A 12,503-nucleotide genomic window follows, 5' to 3' on the forward strand; every position below is an offset into this window, starting at 1 on the left:
TTACTTGTTTATAAGCCCTTTTCTTCTAGTTAACTGATGCAGTTCTGTCAAAAATACTTGGAAATCCCAATTTCCAAAATTCTGTTTCAGTTTAAAAGCATTTATTCTTTTATTATTACTAAAAGCATTTATTCTTTTATTATTACTGATAATTAAATAAAATTCAAATAACATGGTGAGCTTTTACATACCTGAGCAATTTTGACAATAAAAGCAAACTAAGTCACACCAAACCTGAAGCCATTGTCTGCAATGAGATGCAAACAAATAATAAAAATGGAATTATATATTCTTAAAATAAGATTTATTTTAAAAGAAACAAGCATACATTTTAACTCTGCATGTCAGTTAAATAGTACAGGCAGTGTTTGCTCAAAAAGTAGAATGATTGATGGTAACTGGTTGGTAAAATAGAAAGAAATATAGTTTGAATTTTAATGTATATATTTTTTTTTAATACAAGTTATTTCAGAAAAATCCCAGCTGCAGCATGTGTAACGACTGGTATACACATGTAAAGTCTTGATAAAAACAAGTGCACGGGCTACGTGTTATTGTAGAAATCCAGTCGTGCGTAAAACGGTTCAGCAATTGATTTTCTTTGACAATCTTATTTTTAAAACATCCAAATGTATATAATTCAGATGTGTACTTGCTCATTGTATAGTTTCATCCTCAGAAAGATTAATCAATAGTGTTAACAAGTTATTTAGAGAAGTTTTGAATGAAGGAAACTGGGAAAAGTGTGTGATTTTAATACAAGGAAAGAGAAACTAAAATATGAAAAAACTACAGTACATGAGTTTATATATTGCCCCAAAATAAGACTCACTTTTGGGACTTTTTTTTTTCCACTTCAGCCTTCTAAAAATCTGGATGTCTGAAGTTGAGAGGATGTACAGGAAGAGACAACAATCAGGACTGGAAAGTCCAAATGAAAGATAACAGGATATGGACTTTCTAAGCTTGAAGTTGCTGTGTCCTCATTAGACTTACATAAATTGCATCTGACAGACATTTGGTGATCAAAAGAACTGGCGGTAGTAGGCTACCTAAAGGATTATTAATATTTTCATTATGGAAACTCACTAATTGGCCCAGAAGAGTTGGAGGACAGCATGAACACCAAGGCTACAGCTAAAGCACCTATTAAGAACTGATAATCAATGGTATGCACTCCACTTGGACAGATATACTGATTTTGAGAAGTATTTAAAGGCAGTTTTACTGTATTGCGTAGGGTAGCACAGGGGTATGTTTGCAAGTGTGTCCTTGGGTTACTAATGTATTCTTATGATAGTAAAATATAGAGAGTATTTACCTACCTAATTCCTCTTCACAAACATTGCACTCTTTATGATTTCAGATGTTGCACTCCACAGATTTTTACAGCACACTAAGAGCTACAAAACAACCGCAGGTAGTCAAAGTGAGCTATTAGCTGTCTATGAGTAACAGCACTTGTAACGACTGTAGAAGCTATTAAAATGCAAGCAATCATAATTTCATCAGGAAAAAAAAACAGGTCTGTATGGCAAAAGAATATTTTTCATCTCTGGTCTTGTACTTTATTGTCCCAGAACCATTATACTGCATCTCCCTCTTGTAGTGATTGCCAGACTCTCTAAGAGCCCTATAGGTCAAATTCACAGTACTGTGTTTCATAACAAGATCAATTTTCTCAACATTTTTGCTACAGTTTGAAGAGGCACACTAAGTCTGCACCTTTGATAAAATACAACTGATCTGATTGTTTAAAAAATGAGCATATCTGAAAATGACATTGACCTATTTACCTGACAAAGAGGTATTCATTTGAATTTCCCAGTCACTTTAATACCATCATTGCTCAAGAAGGAAAAAAAATGTGTACTTCATCCAGTTCATCTGGTTATACAAATAAAACAATTTTTTAAAATACTTGTTAGTATCTTCTTCCTTTCTATACTTGTTTTCTACATTTACATATTTTTTTCCAAAAGTATATTATTAAAGAAGAAATCACACACTTTAGATTTTACTTCTCTGACCCTTCAGACTGAGTCCTTACACAGTAACTCATGCACACTGCTGGCTGCAGAGGAGCTCTGCGCAATATAAAGTGCTTACAAACAGAGCGCTGGAAGAAATGCACTACATTTTTCTGTGCTGTAGCTACAGATAACATATACACATATCTGTATCAGAATGTAAGCACATATCTCTATACCCAAGTAAAGATTTACTGGAAACGCTAAGGCAGTTGGAGAGTCATAAAGCCTCCTCCCTTGCAAAGCAGCAGAGAATGGGACATTCACATGCTGTTTTGGGGAAGCAACCACTGCTGTGTGTCTCTGGATGGCTTCCAGCCAAGGGACAGCCTGAGGCAGCTTCGTCTGTAACAATATACACGTGGGGTATATATATGCCTGCCTTTGTGTATGAGAATCTAGGCTCACATATATATTTGAGCCTCCCTTAAATACCAAGAAAGAACAGGCATACTGCTGGACAGGTGCTTCAGCAACCAAATACATGAAATAATTCATTGACCACAAACCTTTTTCTTCCTATGTATAACTGAAATTCAGGGTTGCAAATACACTGAACATAATGAGGGAGAAAAGATCACAGGCATGTAAGACTACTTTTCAGGCCTTTTCTTGTACCAAATACAAATCCCCTTTTTCAATTATCCTGAGTAAGCTCTAAGTGTATGGATAGAGGCAACTGGCTAAAAGGTCCATCAGCCACAGAATGAAACAGAACTGCGCTCTGTAATACTTGTCTTTGATTTTAAGTGCAGTTGATATGTATGTATCTCTGCAGTTCCATGCAGAATTAATTTTTGCAAGATGACAATGTCACAAATATACCGAAGAGAAGAATACAGATGAAGTCTGATGACAACTTCCTGCAACATGAAGTATTTTTTAAATACATGCCCTTTAAATTCCAGGAAAACTAAAATACTACTTTGGAACAATCCATAAAAGTTTTCCATTAATATAAACCAGTTCTTGAACTGTGCATTTTACTACATTAATAAAGCTCATGTTTTAGCTACAGTGAAAATTCCTAATAAATAAATACAATACATAAACCAGAAGTACTCTGTTAGCTGTACATGAAATCTATTGATATAAAGAGCATGCTGTTTATCTACTACAATAAAGTCACTAATCTGAGTTTACCAAAATGCTAGACTGAAAACCACATGAATAAAGCTCATACGCTGGAGGCAGGGCTGGTGTGATAATGGTAAGTGCCACAGCATCTTACCGCCCAGAGCCCTTCCTGAAACCAGAGCTCAAGGCTTCTGTAATTGCTTGGCACAGCTGAAGCCTCTGTGCTTACCAGTCTGCAGGAAACAGTAGCCTGCACCAAGCTTTTCTCATTACCACTGAATTTAAATGTGTCTGGCTCCCCGGGAACTCACCAGTCCAAAACTATTCAACTTTTTAATACCTTGGTGAACTTAATCTGGGTAAGAAACTTTGAGAAGTGAAAGAGAAAACCCAAGCCTTCCATCTGAACTGAATTCACAGAGTAACTGAACTCACAAGGACTGTAATTAAATTGGACTTGTCCCAAACCTTTAACAATAATTCCCTAAGTTTGTAAGAGTTTGTAAAAAACCCAAAAAGCTTATGACTCACCTTTGCAACCTGTCATAAAAAGGACAACATGGATCCAGACACAGTCACATGATAATGCTTAGCCAGCATATACCTATAGAGATATTTTGTACCAACCAAGACTGTTCTCCATCAAATAAACAGCCAAGTGACATGTTGTGACAGATCCAAGTGACAGTAGACAAGTATTTTTGGTAACAGGTTCCTGAACAATCACACTGTTTAATGATCAAATGGTGCAGTGAATGATGCAGGCAAATTCTGTCTCTATGGAAAATACTGCATATATATTTTATGTAGGATCTTATGAATATAACCTCATACACCATGAATATTTAAGGACCATATGAAGGCTGGATGATCAGTTGAGAGATGCCCTTCACTTAGATCTCTATATAACAAATATAAATATTTATTAGGTTGTAGTTGTATTACCATCGTGTCTAATACTAAAACATACAGCTGCATCAGCATTTTCTTTTATTCTCCGTCTAGCATAGAAAATAGTTTTGAACTGAAAACTTGGTAACTAATGTTAAGAGGAGAATTATTTTTGCCAAGGAAAGCATGAAGGGGACAATAGAAGGGCTTATGCTCCACAAAATCCTTCTGCAGCATTCATAAGTAGATGTTGGGAGTTTTATGTATTTTATGAGTAAAGTTTAACCCATTGAGTAACTATGATTATCACAATCAAATCAAAATGAATCAAACAACCAATATAATAAAGTCTGCTTTAGAGTACATGGTCAATTTGTGAGAAATTCATAGAAGTGATGAATCTGAAAGCAGTATTCACATTTATTGATGCATTGCTCTCAGGACAGTTCCTTTGGTTTCATGGGGCAAGTCTGATTTATTCAGATATCTTCTATAAGAATAAGATCCAAACTACAGTTTGCACAGGTAAGCAAAAATCTCTAGAACTACAGGTTCCCAGACACTGAGGGCTTAATGCTGACTGTGGGTTTTGCACTTAGAAAAACATGAAAAAGTTGCTACTACTTTAATTCTGTATTTTTTGCTGTATTTTTTTGCAATAAGTACATTTATAGTATCGATGGACCAAATTCTCTGAAGTTTGAATAACTAACAGAAAAATCCACTCTACCTTTGTGAGACCATAATTCGCAGTATTCATCTAAAGCTCAATAGGGTCTTTCACATAATATAAACATTATCCTGTTTATCGCTATTATGGTAAAAATAAAATTTGATTTTCCAAGCCACAGAAGATGTAAGTTGAATATAGCTTAGCTCTTTTTCTATGTGCCTTGCGAACAAATAGGTAATCAATCATATTTAATCAATGTGGTGTTCAGCCGTGCGGATTCCCATGTCTATAATTCCAGCTTTATTCAAATGCTCTTTAGTCTCAGTACATTCTTCATTGATTTTTTTTTTCATCCAAAAGAGGCATAGAAATAGATAGGTGGTACATATTAAAACTTGAAAATATCAATTTAGAGAAAATAATGGAAATAATCCCCTTTGACCATCATTATGTCCAATATATTTCACTATTTCAAGGTTTGGAACAAGTCTTCTTAGTTGTCTGTGCCTCACTCTCACTGAAAATACAGGAATGGACTTCACAAGTAGCAGAATTAAGTACCAATTGCTCACCTTAACGTATTCATTAAAGCAGTAACACAGGCGCAAACATGCCATGAAGAGGACGTGTAGGTCTTCATACACAATTTCCATCTACATTCGCAAGTGGCAGACAGAATGGATTTAAAAGCCCTATGAGATCCAGCCTATAACAGTAAACAAAGCCTCCGAAACCACATTTTTGGGGACCACAGTCCCATGTAAATGTTAATTATCCTTTTTAAAATGTTAAAGTGTGACAAAATGCCTCTTATTGTCAGTCTTTTCATTGTCTAGGTTGGCACTGAATAAACATGAGCATAGCTGTTTCAGTTTGTTTGAAAACTATTGAAAAATGTAAATAACCATTGAGCTTAGAACAAACAGTTGAATGTGGCATTTGCTTTCATTTTAAATAGCTTGAAATGAGAGGAAGAACAGCATGACATTAAAAGCACAATCTATCTTATTATGTGGCTCTTTTCCAGAGACTTTCTAAAAGCATTGCTCTTCACTTACTCCAGGAGATATCAAGAAGCTGCATTTGGTTAGTTTGATCAGTGAAATGAGAAGTGAGAGAAACATTTGCATTTAAAATTGCTCTTTAATCTGGCTGTCCTAGACCTAGGAGCTGTACTGGCTTCTCAGTGTCTCGACAGACTGGCCTATTTCTTGCAAACAAATTATGTATTTCTTTGTAAATACAAGAAACTCATCTAAGTATTCATACTGAATGGCTTTTTGTGCAAATGTCCCCTTTTTTATCCAGGAGTAAAAAGTCTTCTTTCTTATCTGGGAGCAAAAATGCAAAATATAAAAGCAATGTGTATTTTAGTTCCAAATTTATTCTGTTTTGGTAATTCTTTGCATCTGGGTTAAGGGAAGAAATGCTAAATCACTTCTAGACTCACATTAGGCCTCTTAGAAAGGCTGTTGCTCTTAAAAAACGTAAAGAAAAATATCACTGCATAGCTCACTGCTAGGTTCTGATTCAGAATGAAAAATACAGCTCCAGAGTCAAATACCTTTCAAAACAGATCTGAAAGCAATGGTATTTTTGGCTTATATTTGGGTTAAGCACCCTTCAACTATTTAGCTTTAACCTTAAGTGAAAAAGTCTGCATGTTCAGATTAATACATATTGTGCTGAACACTGGCTTTACTGTTTCAATAGAATGTTCCTTCCAGCAGAAGACCTACTCAAACACTTCACTTCTGTATAAATCATGAACCTCAATCAGTCATGTCTATTGCCTGTTTCATAAGCCACCAATAAGACCTTAGCCGTTTAAAGTTCCTTATACTTGTTAAGAAAAGTCTCCAGAAGTCTCCCCTCAATCTGTAAGGATGACATCGGTGTTATTTTTCCTTACTATATGCTTACTATATTACTTATATATTCAAATCGATCATAAAAGCAGATGTTCAACCAAACAAATCTTAACTTTTTCAATGAAAAAAATAGCACAAAATCAATCTTACTATTCTCTTTGTCAATAAAGGTGATGATGCAGGACTGAAATATTGAATATTGACTGAATATTTGAACTCATTTTCATTTACCATCTCCTGCCTTGGTCATCCACAATTGTCATCCACAATGACAAACCATACTGTGTGGTTTTCAGTAAAAACAACAACAACAAACAAACCCAAACCAAAACAATCAACCAAACAACAAAAAACCCACAATGGAACCCGAGGTCCAGAAGGCTGGTTTTTAATGAAATTCTGGATCCTTTTCAGCAGCTAGAGACATCTTCAGTATGGTCGTGTTTGTGGACTAGTGGTATAAAATTATATCTCAGAGAGTAATGACAAGGGCTAAGCTCGGCTTTGTGAAAGAATCTTCCGAAGAAAGTTCACAATGACCAAGTCAACCTTCTGCTCTGAACTGCACCCTGGTGGACCTGTCCTTCAGGAGCACGTACAGATTGGTCACACTGAACTAAGATCAGTCACTTTGAACAGCACTCTTAGTCACCAGGTTACAAACGCAGGACCACCTCTCTGATCCCAGAAGCTGCACAGCAGCTGTTCCAAATTCACACACAATGAGCTTTTTCTAAAGTGAGGAAGGCTCATTTAGTAACTATTTCTTCTGCATTTATCTTCTAATGGCTGTACCTCCTCCTCCTGTGGGTAGTCTTCTGAACCTCCTCTGAGATACTATCTATGCTGCACCCAATAAAAGCTCTATAGCTGTTTCAAAAGCAAGTAAAGAAAAAGGCATGAGGTGTGTCACTCCCCCTTCTCTCTCTAGCCCTCTTATTTTCTGAAAGTTCTTCTAAATTATTTTCCCTTTTTTTAGGCTTGACATTCAAAATGTTGAACATGAATATACAACGACAAGACTTCACTTTTCTTGATAAACGTTTAGACATTTGCTTTTACGAAGTCTCAGAAAGGTCATCAGGAAACCTCAAAATATTTAGATACTGGCTAATTATAAAGGAGTGATTCAAACTTTTAAATGCTTTTCCAAACTGATTTGAACAGTGAGGTGTTTCAAGGTCAAACAGTCAATACAAGCTCTGATTAGTAGAGCTGAGCAAATATCTAAAGATTTTGCTCAGGAAAAGCTGTTTAAACATTTTAAAAAATTCTGCTGCAGCCACTCTATTCTTTTTCTTGAGTTCACTTTCAGCTCAGCATTCAAATGACTATATTCTGTTAGAGAAAAGAAAAATCAAAAATGTGGATACTCACAATCAGTGACATTGCATTCATGTGCACAACTCATCAAAGCAATGGTGCTTGCATATAGTAGGCAAAAATTAGAGTGAAATACCGTAACAAAAATGAAAAGCATAAACACATAAAGAAATTGCAATATGCTGGTGGGTTGCCTACAAGCAGAAAATGAGACAAAGTAAATTGGATAAATTATTCAGTATAAATTAGTTTTTCATCTCTAGGATTCAGTGTGAAAGAACAACAATTACACATGACATTTGTTGCTAGTCAACAAATAGATCCACTTGCTTTTAGTATCCAGTCAGATATGTGATGCAGTGGTGCATTTGCGAAGAAAACGGCAAAATTAAAAATATTTTCCCCTAAAATATGATTTACAAGTTCATATATAGATATATGACAGTGAACTTTTCCTTCTATCTGCACACCATCAGTTTTAACTACTATCTTAGTCCATAAGTAATTTTTGCAAAATGACAAGAGATTTTCATTGCAAACTGGTGGATGACAGCAGGTCAGGGGAAGCCCCTATATTCCCAGCTGTGGAATACAGATGTTGAAAGGACACAGAAGATGGAAGGATCTCCAAAATATCTGAATTTTTCCTATAAGGCAAGATGTTTCTTGCTGCTATCTAAGTAGTCAAAATAGAAACACAAACACATTTGTTTGTTTTTACTGGACTAATCTATCGCAAACTAAAATGACTCCTTTAATTGTGTGTATATTTTGTGTTCCTGAGAGTGTCACCATTTCGAAACAACGCGGAACTGGCTGAATGATTTCCTAATTTGATAGAACAGCTGCCTCAACTTCTCCTCCTGCTTTCCATGTATTTGCCACTCAGAAAAAGCATAAGAAACCTTCCCTAAAAAACTATTTAACACTCTAGGACGTTTACCAGTACTGTAGATGGGGAAAAAATATTAAAAAAAAGAGAGAAGATTTACCTGTAATCTTAATCTCACATTACAAGGGTTCTGTTTTGAAATTTGTCACTCATGGATTAGGAAAAGACACAGTTCTGCACAGAAAGGAAGGTCTCTCACATTTGGTTACTAATGGATAATATACTGTCTATCAAGGAAGGGTATATTCTTTACATTCATTTTTTTTAGCAGAGCTTTTATCTCATTTAAAGATTGAAACTGTTGAGGTAAATAACAACAGAGAGTGACTTTCTTCCCCTCTTTTGCAGCTGTTGTTCTTGGCATTAACAAAATGTGTATCCCTGATTCAAAGTGGCCATGATCTAATCTCTACTCTGCAAATACAGATGGCTGAGTAAAGCTTTACCAACAAAGATTAATTTCTGTTTCAATTTCCTTTCTTCTGTTCTTGGAAAACTATTAATTGAATAAAACTACATCTTCTCAATTATAGTGTGATAGGATTACGGAATGGATGAGAGGTGCATCTTACCCTTGGATCTGCCACAGCTGGAAAAAGTCAGACATCATACTTGATGGTGGCTTCTCCTCTACTTGAATATCTGTTGTTATGGTGATAGTTCCAGGAGGGAACACTAATGAAGATCACTTGAAAGCTTTAATGTTTACAGCACAATTATTTTTAACACCTCATAAGAAAAGGTGACAGTTAGTACTGCTCCTTGCTAAATCTGCATCATTGTATCAGCTTTCATGAAAATTACTTGAATTTCTATTTGTTATGTAACTATAGCACTATGGTGAACAGAGATATACATATATATATTTTTAGGTAATAAAAAGGATTTGGAAGAACAAAAAAAACGTGTTCTCACAAAGGATAAAATCTGTTATTCCTAAGAACCTGCCTACAGTAACAAATAGCTTTTAGTTATAATATACTCGTGAGTATATCTGTATTGCTCTTTGTGATGCCCTGAGACCTACCCAGCACCACCTTCTCATATCCCGAAGTAAGCTGTGAACAATTCTACGAACCCCAAACACGCAAAACACACAGGTCTGCAGACACACCGCATCACTAAGACTATAATTCACCAGCAGGAGTTAAGTAGCAGAGACACAGCAATTATTGGCCTGGAATCTTCCAACCTAGAGGTGCTTGATGTTCACCACAGAGTTTGGCTCACGTATGTTATAAACACACGTGGTTACTTACATATTCTTCATAGGCCTCGTGTGTGGGTGGCGGGGGTGGTCTGTAGCCCGGGACAGCCGGGGCACCCCTTGCTCGAGGAGTGGGGACACCCCTTGCCACTGGGGGGACGGGGAGGGCTCCACGGGTCACCGGCGCTCCTCTGGGTGCTTGGGCACCTCGTCCGGGTGGGGGCGGAGGAATCGCACCCCCACGTCCCCTGCGGGGAGCAAAAAGCAGTGATCACTTCAGCGGGAGCAGCAAGGCAGGACATGCAAACGTTACTCCATTCTAAAGGCCCTTATATTTCTACTACTATTTAAAGTATCGTATAACTGGCATTTTAGCAGCTACAATGTCAAGCACTTTTAGGCAATATCTCAGGAAGAACTCATACTATGAAAAGACATTATTTTTAAGCCACTCAATGCCTTTTACACCTGATCCTCTTGTTGCTTGTACTAATGAAATTCTGGATTATCGTGTGAGGAACTTTTTCTGTTGCTCTCAAACTATTTTAGAAGAGCAGTCATCACTCTCATTCTAGTGTTTATTGGTGGGTGGGAAAAATTGATTGGCAGAAGATGATGCAGGATGAGAGAAACTTGCAAGGTAAAGTAGAACAACTGTATACAAAGAGAGTTTCTGAGCCCCCAAAGATTTTGAGTGGAAGATGGTCATGAATGACAAGTGTAAAAAATCCTGTGTATGTGCATCATCTACTGATAAAAAATTCCATTCAAAAAGAACTGAGGGAAAACATGACACCTTCAGGGGAAAAAAAAAAGAGAGGTCATAGGCAAGATCAGCCAGTTCAATTACCAAAGAACAACTCCTTTGCCAGCATAAAATAAGGTACGTCCAAATTCCATTTGCTAGAAAATAAAAGCGGATTTTTTAAGACTCATCCTGAAATGATATCTATGGATGCCTAGAAGTATCTGGGTAACTTAGATGCCTGAGGTAACAAGTTTCTTAAGGGTTCACAGTGAAAAATGAGTCTGAAAGACTGTATTAAGATTATACACTGGCGTTAAGAACCAGCAGAGCTATCTGTTGCCCTTATATGAAAAAATACTTGGAAGAATTCAGGAGACATTCATACACCAATGTTTTCAGATGATGCCAATAAAATTCATATCAAACTGATAACACATACAACAAATAACATATAATGCAAAATATATTACAGATACAATATGCATGCAAATAAAGTTGCATGCAGACTATGTAGCCTCCTCTGACTATGCTATTTTATTGACCACTGATTTTATGCTACTGACCATACCAATTCTGTATTGGCATAACAATATTCTTTACTAGAAATATTCTTGCACTGGCTTCATAGCTCTGATTTATAGTTTGATACTTGTATACTACCCACTGCTATCTGTGAACTGTAGCTCCTAGAACCTGGCACAACACAGACCAAACAAATTATCAGAAGAAAAACATTTTGATTTACTGACCATGATGTATATATGATTTTTTTTTTTAATGAACTATGCTTGTTTCCCCACTCTTTACACTTTCTAAAATTATTAACATAATAGCTTTGGCTACCACACCTTGAAGGAGCTGCAGGTGGCACACGGATCCCTCTTCCTCGAATGCCCCGTCCACGTGCTGAATCCTCAGAACCATTCAAATACGACAGTTCTCTCAGCTGCTCCTGACGAATTTCATCATTATAATCCTGAAATGCAAAAGGTGAAACTTGCTGAAGCTTTGTATTTTGGTTGAACTGCCAAACCACCCAAACCAGGAGCTACATGGATGGTATTTGGGTGAATTACTTCACACTACCACCTGTATGCTGAAAAAACATCCAGTGGGAGTGGACAACTACCTAAAATATGTGGACAGAAATTTATATGGGTAGTTAAGGTGGCCTTAAAGAACATGTACACAGAAAATAAACACACAAGGCACAGAAGGCACAACATAAAGCAAACACCAAGAACTTATCTGTATACAAGATGCAAATGGACTTTCATATACAAAAGGCAGCAATCTCAAACAGCTTGAAATTAGATGAAAAATTGCATTTTTTATATATATATATATATGTATATATATTTTTTTTTTTTTTTGGCAGACATCCCTGGCTACCTTTATGCACTCAAAACACAAATTCCACCTTGTGTTGCACCTTAGCATGCAAAATTTACACTAGATTCATTTGGTCCAATACCAATTAGCATCATTGAATGTAGCCTTCAGTTATCCTGCATATCCACTAAACTTCTGAAAAGAGGTTTCTCTTTAGGAGTTATAAGTAACGAAGCTATGTTTACTAGATAAACTTGTTAAATTATATAAAACAGGGTCACTGTAAGACTGCAGGGTAAAGACTCTAGCACTGCAAGCTTCTGCTGGCTCAGTAAACAGAACATCGGATGAATTTCCTTTTCTTGCTGATACACAAGACACAATATTGGGCAATTTTTACTTATTTTGCAGCTTTTGTCTCAGACAGAAGTTCCTTTTTTCTTTAGCTTCCTTCTTTTT

The 12,503-nt window shown here is 36.3% G+C and overlaps 1 protein-coding gene across 1 annotated transcript in view; it reads right to left on the minus strand.

Moving 5' to 3' along the window:
• The window catches only part of KHDRBS2 (KH RNA binding domain containing, signal transduction associated 2), a gene marked incomplete at both ends in the record, with an annotated part of 323,724 nt that overhangs the window by 89,553 nt on the left and 221,668 nt on the right, over positions 1-12,503 (minus strand). The window contains 2 exons of the mRNA XM_080343013.1: positions 10,017-10,212; positions 11,561-11,688. Of these exons, the coding sequence (XP_080199139.1) occupies positions 10,017-10,212; positions 11,561-11,688 (324 nt within the window). The remainder of the gene's footprint in view (positions 1-10,016; positions 10,213-11,560; positions 11,689-12,503) is intronic.

Source organism: Nesoenas mayeri (assembly GCF_963082525.1).
Source record: "Nesoenas mayeri genome assembly, chromosome: 3".
Classification (NCBI taxonomy): Eukaryota; Metazoa; Chordata; class Aves; order Columbiformes; family Columbidae; genus Nesoenas; species Nesoenas mayeri.